We start from the raw sequence: 16,276 nt of genomic DNA on the forward strand, positions 1-16,276 counted from the left end.
GAAACAGATTCAGTAACTTTCAAAAGGGAATTTGACTTCTTTTAATCTGTAGGGATATCAGGAAGAGAGCTTTAAGTGGAAATAACTGAATGGATCTTTCCAAGAGATGGCAGAACTCTCAAACTAAACGTTGCTTCTTTGCTTTTCTATGTTATGCATCCAGAACCCAAGATTTCATGGGCCTTATTGCCTCACCTATTTTTACTTGCCCTATTAATGCCCTGTATAACTCCACACCCGGGAATCTATCCGTTCCATCTAAAATCTTGCCAATTAGTAGGTATATGCTCTTTCCCGATTACATCCAAACAAGTATTACTTCAGACTACAGCATCATAATACAGATGACGACATTGATGACAATAGATTCTGTAAAAGGAAACTGTTTTGACACGAGATGGAAAAAGTAGTTTGATACAGAAAGGGGGCAAATGTTGGTGGCAACAAAGCATCCATTTACAAAGTTGTCTGTACCTCAAGATATCTAGATCTGGACAGTGTGGCAGAGACTAATGGAGTCACAAGGTGGAGCCCTGTAACCAACCTCAGACATCATTGTGCATCATGCAGTGATGTTCAGTCAGCACTAAAGTCAAGCTCAAATCAACCTGTGGCTGTTCACTGCTCCCGATTCATTGGATTCACTGGGTAGATATCACATATTGCCCATTTGTTGTCCTTGAGAGATGTTACTGAACTGCTTCCTTTAACTGCTGTTACCCATGTGCTGTAGATACACCATAATGTCATCAAGGAAGAAGTTCCAGGATTAGCAAAATACTTCCAAATCAGGACAGTGACTGACTGAGGAGAACTTCAAGTGGTGGTATTCCCATGTATCGACTACCTTGATCCTTCTGGATGAGTCTAGAAGATGCTAGGTGCTATGGAACACTGGAGAATTTCTGCAGTGAATCTTTTCAGTGTTATGTACAGCTGCTACTGAGTATCAGTGAAGGAGAAGGATATTTGAGGATGTGGTTGCTTTGTTCTGGACTGTGTCAAGCTTGACTATCGCTGGAGCTGTCCATCATATTTCTGACTTGCGCACTGGCTTTGGGAAGTCGGATGGCAAGTTACTCGCTGTAGGATTCATATCTTCTGAACTGCTCTCATAGCCACAATATTTTGTTTTACATCAACATGTTCAGGGACAAGTCACAACACACCTGAGAGGCAAGAAGGACTTGAATCCAGATCTCTTGGTATTTATAAAGCTGGTCCAGTTCAGTTTCAGGTCAACTGTAACCTGTGCGGAACCTGCATTGAACAATGAGCAAATTAGATCTAAGCATGTACACTGTTTGATATCACAGTTGAAGCCTCTTTCGTCACTATTTGGCCAGGTTGGATTTTTTTGTTTTTACTATGCAGGAAATACCTGGGAAATTTTCCACATTGTCAGGTAGAGGTCAGTGCTACAGGTGTTACTGCAATAGTCTGGCTCAGGGCACAGCAGGTTCTGGAATAAATGTCTTCAATACTAATGCTGAAATGTTGTCAGGGCCCATAGCCTTTACAGTAACTTCAACTGTTTGACATCATGGAAAGTGAAGAGTAATGTTTGAAGACTGGCATCTGTGATGCTGAGGACTTCCAGAAGACTTCTTGAAGATTGTAACAAATGGGTCAGATTTATCTTTTACAATGACATGCTGGACTCATCCATCACTGAGGAAGAGTTAATTATGGGGCTTCCTTTTCTACAGACATTTAATTGTCCACTGCCATGCACAATTAATATGCTGGGACCACAGAGTTTAGATATGATCTGCTGGTTGATGTGCTTTGCCCAGTCTCTCAGTTCCACATATGCTGTTTGGCACACAAGGTGCCCTGAATCGTAGCTTGACCAAGTTGAAGTTTCATTTTTATACAATGATACTCAGCTTTGTGTAGTTCCATTTCGAATGGAAAAGAGAAGAGAGCAGCTCCATTTAAAGCAGAGCTCTGCAACAGTTCCAGAAGTTAATTCTGGGTGTTATTTTATAGAAAATAAACCAGAATAGAACAAACCACACCTTATTTAAGAACTTAAATTCATCATTTAATTACTGGGCATGTACAAACAGCCTTGGCAAAGATCTGACCTCCCAAAAGCAGAATGAATTTTTTTTTTTAAAAAAGGTGGGCCTGCAAAGCTGCAATCCCACTTTGGTTTGGATATAGACAGAAAATCTGATTTGTTTGTTTTTAAACCCTTTAGTTCATTCCAACTTAACACAATCTCAAGTAAGCACTTAACCATAAACCACAGAAACCCATCAAGTAGGCAAAAATTTGTGCATCAGCATCCAGGGGTTAGAGAACTTTTGACTCGCACACCACCCAACATCTTCAACATTCACTTCTTCCGCCAATGCATGGCAATGTTGTTTACCATTTACAAGATACACTTCAGCAATTCACAAACAGTCCTTCAAAAGCAGCTCCCAAACCCACAACCACGAAGAAACACAAAGGCTACATGAAGTTCCTTTCCATGTCATTCACAATCCTGACTTAAAATTGTCATGTTCCTTCACTGTTACTGGGTCAAAAACCTGCCACTCCCTAAGTGCACTGAAAGTATACCTACAGTCAGCAGACTGCAGTGGTTCAAGGCTGTGGTGCACCAACTTCAAGGGCTATTTGGAATGAGCAACAAATGCTGGTAAAGCTTGCAACACACACACATCCCATGAATTAATAAAACAAAACAGGACATGCAGTCAGCTCTGCAATGTCAAAGCATGATACTAATCAAACAATTCAGAATACAAGGAATACTAAAAATTATTAGGGCATTACAATTATTGCAAGGGACGACTAGATGAGATGACTTCAAGTCTAGTCAGGACAGCAGGAATGCTTGCGTCTGATGGTAAAATAGGTCCTGCATAAAATGAGTTTGCAGTGTCAACTCATACTATAGTGGACATGTTGCAAAAACAATGCTCGCATTCTGACAACTTCACTCTAAGTGGAATAGCGCTACGCAATGTAATAGGGGTGAGGCACATTGTTAGGGCACAATTGAGGGAGCTCTGTTCTGCTCCTTTGATTGTCAAAGGACCCAAAATGGAAGTGCTTACTGCCCAAATCCCACACATTGATAAACAAGAATTAATTGTCAATAACCACGTCCATAATCAGTACAGTGAGTTGTCAAAAACAGTGCTACTGATAAAATTAATCAGACATTCCTTGTGTCTACACATTTTATTTCAGGAGTAAGAATCGGAATTAGAAGCACAAGCAAAGGCAATATTAACTAAATGTTACAATTCTAAAGAGGGTGCAAGAATAAAAAGACCTAAGTTACATGTGCACGAATTACTGAAGGTGGAAGAGCACTTTGAAAAAGTGTTGTTAAAAAAAAAAGGATTCCAGGCTTTAGAAACGGAGACACAGCACAAGAGCGAAAAGTTGCAGTGAACATTTATAAAACAATGGCTCAGCAACAACTGGACTACCATCAGTTTCCACGCAAATGTACTTCAGGAATGTTGCGAACACGGACGTACAAGAATGGCTGAAGGAATGAGGAACTTCAATTATAGGAACAGACTAAGGAAGCTGGGGCTCTTTTTCAAGGAAAGGTTGAGAGGTGGTTTGATGGATATCCAATCCACAGAAGTCTAGACAGAGTAGATGGAGGCAAGCTCCCACTGGTAGTTCAAGAACCTGGGGACACAGATTTAAGGCGAATTGCAACACAAGAAAAAACTTCTTTAAAGCATCAGGTGGTTAGAATCTGGAATGCAGTGCCTGAGAAGCAAGTGATAATGAATCTTAGTCATGATTTCAAAAAGATTTAGGATATGCCCTTGATGAATCTGTAGAGCTGAGAAAGAGACAGGGGAATGGGACTGGCTAAAGTACCCTTGCAGGTAGGTAGCACAAACATGATGGATGAAATGTCCTCTTCCTCTGCTGTAACCATTCTATGACTTGCACAATAATACCCAACACTTTATCACATTCCTGAGGAAAAGAGTAAGGGAGTTTAATTTTGTGAATTTAAACACAAGTTTAAAATAGAACCAGGTTTGGTCCAAGGCTTTGCACTCTAGGTAGAGCCAATGGCTTGCTGATTTCTCACAAGAAGAGGCCTGCGACTAGCAGTATGCTGCAAGAATCTATGGTGGATCCACCGCTTTGTCATTTGTATAAATGATTTGGATGTGACCATAGGAGGTATGCTAAGCAAGTTTGCAGAAGACATCAAAATTGGTGGTGGTGTAGTGGACAGCAAAAGTTACTTCAGAATACAACAGGACTTTGATCAGATGGGCTGAGGACAGGCAGGTGGAGTTTAATCTAGATAAGTGAGGTGCTACATTCTGATAGGGCAAATTAGGACAGGGCTTATACAACTAACATTAAGGTCCTGGTGAGTGCTGCTGAACAAACAGACTTTGGAGTGGAGGTTCATAGTTCCTTGAAAATTGGGTCACAGGTAGGGAGGATAGTGAAGGTGGCATTTGGTACGCTTGTCAGTGCTTTGAGGCTAGGGGTTGGGAGGTCATGTTGCGGCTGTACAGGACATTGGTTAGGTCACTTTTGGAATGCTGTGTTCACTTCTGGTCTCCCTGCTATCGGAAGGGTGTTATGAAACGAAAAGGGTTCAGGAAAGATTTACAAGAAATTTGCGAGGGTCGGAGGGTTTGACCAACTGGGAGAGGCTGAATAGACTGGGACATTTTTCCCCCCACCGAGCTTCAGAGGCAGAGGGGTGATCTTATAGAGGTTTATAGAGGAGCATGGATAGGGTGACTAGCCAAGGCCTTTTCCCCAGGGTAGGGGAGCCCAACACTAAAGTTTAAAGCAAGAGAGGAAAGATTTTAAAAAGGGACCTAAGGGGTAACGTCTTCAGGAGGGTGGTGCGTGTATAGAATGAGCTGCCAGAGTAAGTGCAGGTATGTACAATTCCAACATTTAAAAAGCATCTGAATATGAATGGTTTAGAGCATATGGGCCAAATGCTGGTAAATGGGTCAGCATAGACAAATTGGACTAAAGGGTCTATTTCTATGCTGTAGATCTCAGACTCTAAAAATTGATTAAATAACATGATCTCTAAAAAAAACAGAAGTTTCCAAATTCCTTAGTCTGTAATTATGGAGGCCTTTAACATGATAAAATACCCAAGTTATTCTAAATGAGTATTAGGAGGCAAACACTTAGTATCACCCATATGTTAGGAGGGAAAGGGGCTGATTTTAAACGATGAGCACCTTTAGGTAGCAGGGGTTGGCCATAAGAAAGCTCCAGGGCTTAGGACTCAGGGAACTGAAGGCACAGTCACCAATGGTAAAGTGATCACTGACTGACAAAAAGCCAGAATTTCATGGCTGAACCTGACAAGATACAAGGGACCAAGGGCAGGACGGGACTTGTAAATGAGAAAAATAATTTTAAAACTAGGGTACTGCCAGACTGGAAGCCAATGCAAGTCAGCCAGAAAAAGATGAGTAACAATTTATTGCCACATGTATTTTTATTTTGAATGTAGTGAATTTTTTTTAAGTTGCCATGCTATGGCATCTAAATTAGTGACAGAAGTCATAAACAGAAGTTCATCACAGTTTAATTAATGACTTCTGGGTTTAGGGTACACAAGAAAACCGGGTTGAAATCGCCACACCAAGACAAGACCTCCACACCATATGTCAGAAGACCGGAAGCCTCCTCTGAAGGACGGACAAGACCTCTACACTGGGACTAGATCTTCATACCAGGCTACTGGAATATCCAGAAGCCTCCAATGAACTCCACACCAGAACAAGAAGCCACTTCAGGCAAAGATGGCCACATCAGGAGATTGCCCCACCAGGCCTCTAGTGCCAGCTGGGGCCATTGGAAGCAACCTCATCACTGGGCCTCAGCCAGGAGAAGTTGCCTTCCACCAACATCATTGACTGTATGGTGCCATAATAAATGGAAACACTAAAAAAAGCATAGAAAGAAAAAAGCATAGCGGATAGAGTTGACAAGCTCTGGGCTGCTGAGTTGAAGGACCTGCATATTGCTCGACTACTCTGCCGTCATCATGTGAAAAACAATTTTAAGAGTCACTAACATTAATGCTTGCTACAAAAGACAGACCTAAGTCATGCTGTAACTGAATCTAAGGAAGTGACAGAGAAGTGACAGACATGAAAAGACAAAGAATAAGGATTTCAGAAGCCGATGACCAGGGAGAGCCAAATTAGGGCTACAACACTTCCAGTGTTTTGCTATTTGACTTGCATTTCCACAAAGTAGTGACTGGTTAGGTTCTAATACTTACTTTAATCTGTAAATCTTGTTCAGTACTCGCACCTGTAGTGGAAGGATGGGTAAGAACTCTCAGCATTTGATGTACGTGGCCAAAGATTTAATTACGTTCTCCTCTAACTTCAGGTCAGCTAAACTTTCAAAGTCAAAGGGAGGGGAAATTTGAGCAATGGTAACTGGCGATTCCACAAGTAAGAGTTTGAAAAGGCTCGAAGCATGCAATTTCACTGGTAGGAAAAGTGTTGTTTCTCAATGATCAGTCTTCAGAACAAACCACAGAATAACAGTAAACTGCTCCATGTCAAATCTGAAAACAAACTTTACAGTTTCAGACACTGATTGGTGAGAAGGACCTCGATGCAGGGTCAGACCAAGTACTCTTGCAGGATTAACAATTACAGACTGGTGGAGAACACGACTTACTTTCAAACCTAGCCTAAGCAAATCTGATCCTTGAGCCATACAAGGAGCGTGCTGACAATCCACGGATCTGTATCCATACAAGTTTAGTGAAGTTTACACAAAGGGGATATTTTGATTCAACAGCATCTGTGCTCCTTTGAAAATCTTATTCTTTGAACTAGATGTAAAAAAAAATCACTGGGACATGCAACATTTTGTGCTACTTTGAAGAAAAGGGGTTATCCCTGGCCAATACTTATCCTTCACCAAAGTCTCAAATACAAAATCAAGTTATTACACTGCAGTTTCTTAACATAAAAACTGGCTACTCCACTTCCAATAATGCAACAATGGCTACCATTCAAAAGTACTCCACTGACTGTATATTAAATTGCTTTGGAACATTTAGATTTCAAATTTTTCAGGCTTTTTTGGTGCAACCTATAATGTCCAACATTCTGGCCCAGATATAATTAGGATAATCAGACAGGCAATGGAAGTGATGATATTCACCAGTACCCAATGCAAAACCAGTTTGCATGCAGAATGCTGCTGCAACCACCAAATCGCTGAAAGAAATAAGAAAGTAGCTAATGTCAAGGAGAAGCCAGAAATCCAACCTAATTCTGTCCTTACCCAACATACATATTTACAGTTCATCTTATTAATTCAAGTCAATGTGAAACAAGATTAAATCCAATTAAATGAAATTTTTTAAATTCAAGTGGAGTAAAACAGATGGCAGATTCTTTCCAGGAGCAGGAACTGGGATAGACTAATCCAAGCTATGCCTTTCAATTAAAACTGCAAACTACCTTCCTCCAGGAGAAAGCAAAGGTAGGGGCTAACAGCAGTAGCCAGTTACTCCTGTCAATGAGTGCATATTGACATTGAGCAAGCCATCCCCAAAACTGAATAGCCTATAACACACAGTTTCCTACTTTAATGGCCACTTAGGTGAGACACACAAAATATAAGCGCATCCACAGCATGACCTTAAAGAAAGAAAATTTGGGGAATAACAAAATCAATCCCTTTGTCTAAAGATGATAAAGGAAAGCAAAAAGACCATGGGGGAGAGAACGACATGTCCATTCTTTTACATTCATTCTCCTTTAAACTGCCCCTCTTCAGATAATGTCACTCACGTCACTAACCACAAGCATGCCGAATCATTTTTCACTGCATGATCCAAATGACACAGGAAAAACAAGTATCCCTTTGAAAAATTCTCTGCACTAGCAATAGCTCTGAAGATTTGGGCTCCAGAACTCACCATAGCCACAGCTATAACATTGTCGAGTAGATGCCGATATGGATAATTGCCCAGGTATGCCCAAGTACACAAAGAGCAGAGAGGAGTTTTTGTAGCAGTGATAACATCCCTACTTCTGAGCAAAGGCCAGGTTCAAGGCCCACCTGTTCTGCAAATTGGTCATGACATTCCTGAACAGGTTGATTATATATCTCAAAACCTTCATATGTATAGAGAGTTGAAAACTGCTCAAAACGCAGGATAAATCCAAACCAGCCAATTAATAGCTTGTCAGTCTACTCTTGATTATTGGTAATGTAACGGAAGGTATCAACAGCACTATCACAAGTTGCAGTTGCAAAAGGATAACTGTTTACTGAAGCTCAATTTGGGTTCTACCAAGGCCACTTAGCTCCCATCCTCAAGACAGGCAAATATAGCACAAATATGGAAAAAGGAGTTGAATTCCGGAGGAAAGGTGCAAGTGACTGTCCATGACATTAAGGATGCAATTGATTCACTGTGGTATCAAAGAGCACCAGCAAAACTGGAACCAATGGGTATCGGTGGGAAATTCTCCAATGGTTAGAGTCATATCTGATAAACAAGAAGACAATCGTGGTTGTCCGAGGTCAGTCATCTTAGCTCTTTGACATCTCTGCAGAATTTCTTCGGGTTAAAATCCTTGGTCCAATCCCTTTAACCACTTCAATGACTCTCCCTCCATCACAAGGTCAGATGTGACCCCAATAACTCCATAATGCACAATACCATTCGCTATTATTCAGGTAGTGAAGGAGTTCAAACACAGCAAAAATTGGACACTATCCATATTTGGGTTGACAAGTTGCAAGTAAAATTCACACCACATGACATTTAACTATTACTTCTTCACATTAAATCTCAGTAAATTCACATTTGAATCTCCCACTATCAAAATCCTCTAACTAACACTGTCCAGAAAGTGAACTAGTCAAATAAGTACTGTGGCTGCAAGAGCCAAGCAGGCCCCAGGTTAAACTTCAAGTATATCTGATGTGAATTTGGAACTGCAAGACAAAATCTTAAAAAGAAAAACAAAATCAACCTACATTCTCTGTTCCCATCTTCACCTGGGACTAAGATTATATCAGAAGTGAAATACCTCCATGTAAAAATGCATAGACAAACGTCAAATTTTGTTCACGCCCTTGACATGGAAATCTACAAGCGCTTTCTATGACACTGCATAAAACATTATCTCCAAAATTATACTGGACAGCGGGTATGCTAGGATCATGAGGGAACATCAAAAACAGCACTTTCTGAACATTTAATGTCAGAACGAAAGGAGTAAGCAAAAGGACCATCTAGGACTGTGCTTCATGGGGCAGAGCTCATAGGCTATACAGAATATGTAACTGCAATTAATAAACACATCAAATCCAGTTCACTTTGGTATCCATCTTTCCCTGATAGCTCATCAGAACAACCAAAACACTGCAATAACAAACACCAACAGGAAAAAGTTAACTTACGTCAGTATAAAAATTAAAGGAAAAATTATGACCCATTGGCAGGGACTAAAATCAAATATATGAAATGCTTATGTCTAAGTACTTACACAAAGCAAGGTCTAGCAAATATCACTGATTTAGAGTTGATACATTCCACAATATGCAAGCTGTGGCTTCAAAAGTAATACCAGTTTCACAGGGCATTTTGACTGAACTGAAGCCCAAGATCTTAAATGCAAAATTATACTGCATGAAGGGAAATACAGCAAATCTAACGCTGAAGTTTGCCCAAGTCATTCATTTTAAAATGCTCAGAAGTATTGCAGACTCCAAACAGCTCACTCACTTGTACCCTCAACAGTTTCCAATGCACCCCTGACAAGGCCGATTCAAGGTTCCTGTCTGACAATGGTACACCAATAGTTAAATCTGTGGGATGCTTTCCTGATCTCAGTCCCAGCAAAATATGCTGGTAACACACTCAAAAGTTTAAGAACCCTGAATAGCAGTAAATGGCAAGATTCAAATCACAGGATCTTTTGGATGAAATCTCATACTTACAGTGCTTAAATGATAATGGCATGATGGCACAGTAATGAAATCTGTTTAATTCCTCCATCTCAAGTTATAAAATTAAACACTAAATCTGGCTATGCCAGTGCGAAAAACACTAAACTGTTGCAAAAAGACAACATGGTGACAAACATGAATCCCATCCATTCTCAACCTGGCCAACAGTGAGATAATCAAGAAAGCTACTCAGTAACATAGAAATTAGGTTAGGTTACCAGCCATTCAGCCCAGCATGTAGAGTCCATCTCATTCACAAGCAATTCCTTGCTCTTACCTGCTCATCGTGTTCCCACATCCAGTCATTTCATTTTCTTGAAGCCACCAATCCAAACTCCTCTTGAATGTTGACATGGTCTCTGCTGCAACGACCAACTATGTGCGTGTCACAGCCTTAGTATCCTGAAGAAATTGCTCCAGCAACGTGTTCTTAATCTTTCCTATACAACATTCTGAACTCTCAGCCACTAGGAACAGTACATCCATCTACTCCACCCTGGTCATAACTTTAAACATCTCCACTGTAATATCAGAAAACAGAACTGCAGAACCACTCTGAGGAGTCACCACACAAAACATTAATTCTGCTTTCTTCTCACAGATATTGCCAAGTTTCTCTTGCAATTCCTGTTCCCCCCCCAATGTAACAGCCTCCATTCAAAAAAAACCCAATTTTTTCAATCTTTCATATTTGTATTTATTCACAAAGTTCAGCACAATGGTGAATCATCCTCCACGCCACTTTCTTGCCTTTCCCTCAACTGCCTTACTGATTTAAATAAAACTTTCTCAGCCCTGAATATATACTTAATAATCCAATCTCTACAGCCCACAGATAAAGAATTCCACAAATTCACTACTTTGTAGGAGAAATTCCTCATCAACCTTGTACTAAATGGGTGACCTCTTAATCAGAGATTATGCCCTCTGGGCCAAGACTCTTCCGTTAAAAATCTTTTTGCATCTACCCTGCCAAGTCACCTTAGATTCTTCTACATGTCAATAAAGTCATCTCTCACCATTCCAAACTCCAGTGATTTCAGGCTCAACCTCTCTTCAAAAGAGAGCCCCTCCACATCTAGGATCAACCAAGTGAACCATCTTTGGATTGCCTCCAATGCCAAGATATGTCCTCGTCTTCCAGCTATGGTCTGACTACTGCCTCCTATGGCATTAGTTCACTTTTTTTAAAAAACACTATTCCATTTGCCTTCCTTAATAACATCTTTACATTCATAATCCATACTTGGTGCCTAAAAGCTGTCACTGGTTTATTTAGTGATCTTACTACTTTGCAAACTAGAACCCACGAATTCACCTGTTCTTCCACTAAGCCGGATTTTCTTGCATTAGCTACCTTCTAACAAAATACTCAATGATATTTGCCACACAGGCAGTAAGGTCTGCAAATTTGAATGTGATGCCCTCCAAATCCAAGTAAATGATTGGTGAATTCTGTGGGACACTGCTACCAATTTTAACCTGCTTTGAAAAGGTGTCCTCAATTCTAATTGCTTCCTTACCTCTAACCACTTTATACAACTTTCTACACTTGCCCATCAGTCCTACCTCAAGATTGACATTGCCATGAGAATAAAAAAGAGATCCCAAGTATCCGATGCAGACAAGAACCCCAAAAATGCATAGTTCCACACTGATCAAAAATTTGAGTAAAGATTCCAACTTGAAGAATAATAATCCCAAACAATATTGTCTTCGAAATTTCAATATCTCCCATCGCAAATTGTAATATCTGTATATTTTGTGCACTTCAACTGAAATACAAACTGTTTTTGATTCCCCAATTGAAGTATTCTGCCTCTTCAAAACACTTCAATGTCAAAAATCACCCTCAGCTACCATATGGAGAGAGAAAAAAGCTTCACAACTTTCCAATGGTTCCCAATAGCTCAACCTATCAGTAATTCAAAGAAACACCAAAAATTCAGGTATTGGTTCAGCTCCTGACACCTGACTGGTGTCCCAATTTGTTTTTCATTGACAGATCCAGTACCTTGAGACACTCCAGTTTGGTTCAATGTCCTCTCAGGTCTCATACACCAGATCTAGCCATAAACATTAATGCATTTCTGACAGTGATACAGACTCTGTGAAACACACTAAACATACCTAGACTTGAAACTTCAAATTGTGCACAGGTTGATTCCTGTGTTTCAGGTTCAGCACTCAACTTTTTCAACACTTTACAAGCTCACAGGTGGCCAACCCAATCCTGGTCCAGCACCATTTTGTTTATATTTAATATTTTTCTAACCAACCTGTTCAGAGATGTTGATACACATGTCAAGATCAGGTGAGAGTTGAACCTAGGCCTCCCAGTCCAGGGGTAAGAGAAGTTACTACTCTGCTGTAACAGCCCCTCCTGTTTCTACAAATTAAAAAGAGCAACTGAAGTGTGCATGGGACTACATATATAAAAGGATAATAAATAATACCACAAGACTTGTATATTAAACAAGGAGTTCTCCCCTACCAGCAACAGGTAACAAATTCTGATCCAGGATTCCAGGGACTGGGAACACATTAGAACAATTAGACTTGTATGATACATTCAAATCAGAACATAATTTGCAGAAAATTCAAAACCATCATTGAAAGCAAGGGTTTAAAGCAAAGTTTTATATTTACAGCAACCACTAATATTAAAACAATTGTGACAATGAATTGTCAGCTGGAACAAACAATTGTTCCTATGATCTACCTTACCCAAGAGTATATCATTAGACAGAGTATTAAAGTGAACATCTGCATTCCCTTCAATATAACACATACAGCACTTGAAGGAATAGGTAACTAAGAGTGCTTTAATACAGATTACCCAAATTTAGGCTGACTTGAACCATCAGGTAAATGATTTGAAAGGGTTTGGAATCAACTATGTTGAATTTGCCTTTCTATTCTGTGAGGCACATTTTATGGAATTACAGCCCAAGGTCAGTGCTTAGAATGTAGAACCCCCATAAGCTCCCTGTCATCACACAATGGGGCTGTGCATGCTGACACGGCCGATATTGTTTGTGGTGCTGTCCCTGTGCAGTCAGCTGCTCAGCATTTCAAGGTCAGGAGCTGTTTCCACAGCATCTCTTGCCCTCTCCAAGCTAAGCCTGTGAAACAATGGCCATTACCTGTATTTATTTTTCCCCCCTCCCTTACACTCTGTTGTAATGTGAACCATATTCCAGTTTATGAGCTAATCAGGTTGTTTTGCCATTACATCAGAGGCAATTATAAATGGCCAGAAGCAGCAGCTGAAGAGCCAATCAGATTACAGATAGCATGTCACCCTAAGACCAACTGTCTCCTGGCTTTGACAGAAGGATTTTACCTCCATAATTCAAATCCCAAACCCGTGCAATCTGCACTTACTCAAATCACCAGCCTGTGCATTAGTACCAGCTAGTACTGGCAAAGTGAACCAACTCAAGGTTGCATGCACTCGAGGCGGTGGAGACGAGAAAAACAACATGGGGGGGGGGGGGGAGACAGAGAAAGAAACAAGGAGGTGGGAACGGTAACGGAGGTCCATCAATAAACAGCATTAAAATAATCAGACAAAGCAGCAAACAGTGCTCGAGCACTTAAATAAGGGGAGAGAAATTCACTGAGATCAAAATCCTAAAACAAAGAGAGCAGCCAGTACCTGAGCCACAGATCATGCAGCAAAACCCTAGTGCTCTCACAACCTGTTTTGCTCAACTAAACTCACCCAATCCTTTACAGACTTTTTTTGTACAGGAGGGACACTTTTTGAAGTGAAAAGCCTACAAAGCTTGGGAGGTGAGGGGAAGCTGGTGGTGCAGGAGGACGAAAAAGAGGTCAGAACTGGGGAGGGAGAGGAAAGCTGTGTTGGGGGCAGGGGGAAGAGAATGGAAGGGGTGGAGAGAACTGGGGAAAGCGAGGAGGGGGGAAAATGAGAGTGAGGGGAAGGGGGGAGAGAAACGGGGAGGGGGAAGCTGAGATGTGAGGAGGAAAGGAAAGGGACAGCTGGGGTGGAATGGAGGAGGGGAACAGGGAGGGGTCAAAGTGGGAGAAATGAGGGAGAAAGAAGTGTTGGAAAAAAAGGAGGAAGAAAAAAAGTGGGGAAAATAAAGGAGGGAGGGAGAACAGCTCTTCCAGTTCGGGTTCGGGCCTCACTTTACATAATTTATACCGAGACTGCTGCTCCACTCGCACAAAGCCGGCCATTTTAGAGCGGATTCTTTGTATTGAGAGAGAAGCACAAGCACGGCCCTATCCACCTCCCTCCCCCAACCACATACACACACCACCAACCATTAACTAACACTGCCATCACCACTCTTCGCCCCTGGTTACACTAGTTAACCACTAGTTAGCATTTTTACCTGAGTCCTAGGCAAAGGCTGCCCGCTACTCCCGGGGCTGATGGGCGGATGGTGGCTCCTTTGTTGCGCTGCTGCCCAGCCCGAGCTGGGAAACTGGGTTCCCAGCTCGCCTCCCTTGGCCAGCTCCTGGCTGCTATTGTAGTCCTGGTGGGCCTGGTTATAGTTAGTAAAAGCCCGGGCCCCACTCGGGGAGGTGAGCAGCTGGTTGAGGGTTGGGGTACTGGACGCCGTCTGCGGTTGTTGATGCTGTTGGAGGCCGGGGCCCTGCGCCGACTGCTGCTGTTGCCCACCAAAGCGCTGGAAAGAAGCGACCATACCCGAGGCCAAGGCTTTAGGCCCAGCAGCCCCGGCCCGCGGCGAATTGAGGCCGTAACTCTGGTTCATGTAGCCACTGCGGGCCGCCGGATAAGACGTGGTGTAGTTGTTGTAGTGCCCGGAGAAAGCCTCGTGAGAGTTGGGCTGGAAGGAGTCGAGGCCGCCGGGTTGTAGCGCTGCCCCCATGCCGGGGCTTTGTTGTCCGCCATGTTGGTGGAACGGGCCCCGGTAATGGTTGTAACCGTAACCGGTAGGCGGCACGGCGCCTGGGCCGGGACTGGGCCCCGGGTTCGCGTTGCCCAGGGGCACGGCACCACCGCTGCTGCTGGAATGGTCGAATCTCTGGTCGCCGCTTAGAAGAGCCAGGCTGGTGGCAGTAGCCCGTCCGGGGTCTGGCTCCCCGGAACCCGCTCCGCCGTTACTCTGCTCTGAGGAGGAGGCCCCGTCCTGCTCGCCGTGCGGCGGGTGGCCGCTGTCCTCGTCGCTGTGCTCGCCCGGCACCGGGGCCGCGCTCAGCCGGTGGTTGCTGAAGGTCTCCCTAGCGGCGGCGCCGGGCTCCGAGCCGTTGCCCGGCAGGTGATGCTCCTGCTCGGCGGTGGGGCCGGGCCCAGTCCCCGGCTTCAGCGCCGCCAGCTCGCCGGCCTTGGCCTGGCTCATTTCGGTGTCTCTGAGGGCGCTGACCGGAGCGGCCATTGCTGCCCGCCGCCCCGCGCGATCCCCCACCCCCACCCCTGGGCCTCGCCTCGCTCGCTCGCTTTCGGTGGGTCGCTCCCTCCCAGTGCTTGGCTCGGTTCGGCCCGGCGGCCCCGATACCCGCTCCCACTCTCGGCCGCTAGGCTCGCTCGCTCGCTTCCCCGCCCGGCCGCTCGGCTTGCTGACTCTCGGCTCCCCGACTTGCCCTGGGCGGTGGCGCTCAGACGGCCGCACTGCCGGTGCCGTTGTCGGTGGCGCTGCCGCTCCGCATGGCTGGGTGTGGGTGAGCACGGCAGCCCGAGCCCGTCTAACGGAGCCTCGGGCCCAGCGCAACACGCGGTCTGACAGAACTACTAGCCATGTTGTGTGGGGGGCGGCGGCAAAACCCGGAGCGGAGCGGGAGGGGGAGGGGGAGGGGAGCGGAGCCCGGCCTGGGGGAGGGGCCAGGGATGGGGGAGGGTAGGGAGAATATTCCGTCAGTCAGCATAAGGGAGTGTTTCTCTTCCCTAACACTCCCGACATTGAGAGCCTTAGCGTACGCTTCCTCAAACATTGAGACCCCGACACTGGGTACACTCCCCTGACAGTGAGACCCCGACACTGGGTACACTCCCCTGACAGTGAGACCCCGACACTGGGTACACTCCACTGACTGTGAGACCCTGACAGTGGGTACACTCCACTGACTGTGAGATCCTGACAGTGGGTACACTCCCCTGACAGTGAGACCCCGACACTGGGTACACTCCCCTGACTGTGAGACCCTGACACTGGGTACACTCCCCTAACACTGAGACCCCAACAGTGGGTACGCTTCCCTAACATTGAGACCCACTGGGTACACTCCCCTAACATTCAGACCCCGACACTGGGTACACTCCCCTAACATTGAGACCCTGACACTGGGTACACTTTCCTAG

At 43.9% G+C, this 16,276-nt stretch overlaps 1 protein-coding gene across 2 annotated transcripts in view; it reads right to left on the reverse strand.

The window, feature by feature from the left end:
* The window catches only part of LOC125464965 (AT-rich interactive domain-containing protein 1A-like), a 128,335-nt gene extending 112,602 nt beyond the window's left edge, over positions 1-15,733 (reverse strand). For both annotated transcript variants that reach the window (XM_048557942.2, XM_048557940.2), the window contains exon 1: positions 14,349-15,733. In XM_048557942.2, coding sequence (XP_048413899.1) covers positions 14,349-15,356 — 1,008 coding nt within the window. In that variant the 5' untranslated portion in view covers positions 15,357-15,733. The remainder of the gene's footprint in view (positions 1-14,348) is intronic.
* Between the last annotated feature and the right edge of the window lie 543 nt (positions 15,734-16,276).

Source organism: Stegostoma tigrinum, chromosome 24 (assembly GCF_030684315.1).
Source record: "Stegostoma tigrinum isolate sSteTig4 chromosome 24, sSteTig4.hap1, whole genome shotgun sequence".
NCBI classification, from domain to species: Eukaryota; Metazoa; Chordata; class Chondrichthyes; order Orectolobiformes; family Stegostomatidae; genus Stegostoma; species Stegostoma tigrinum.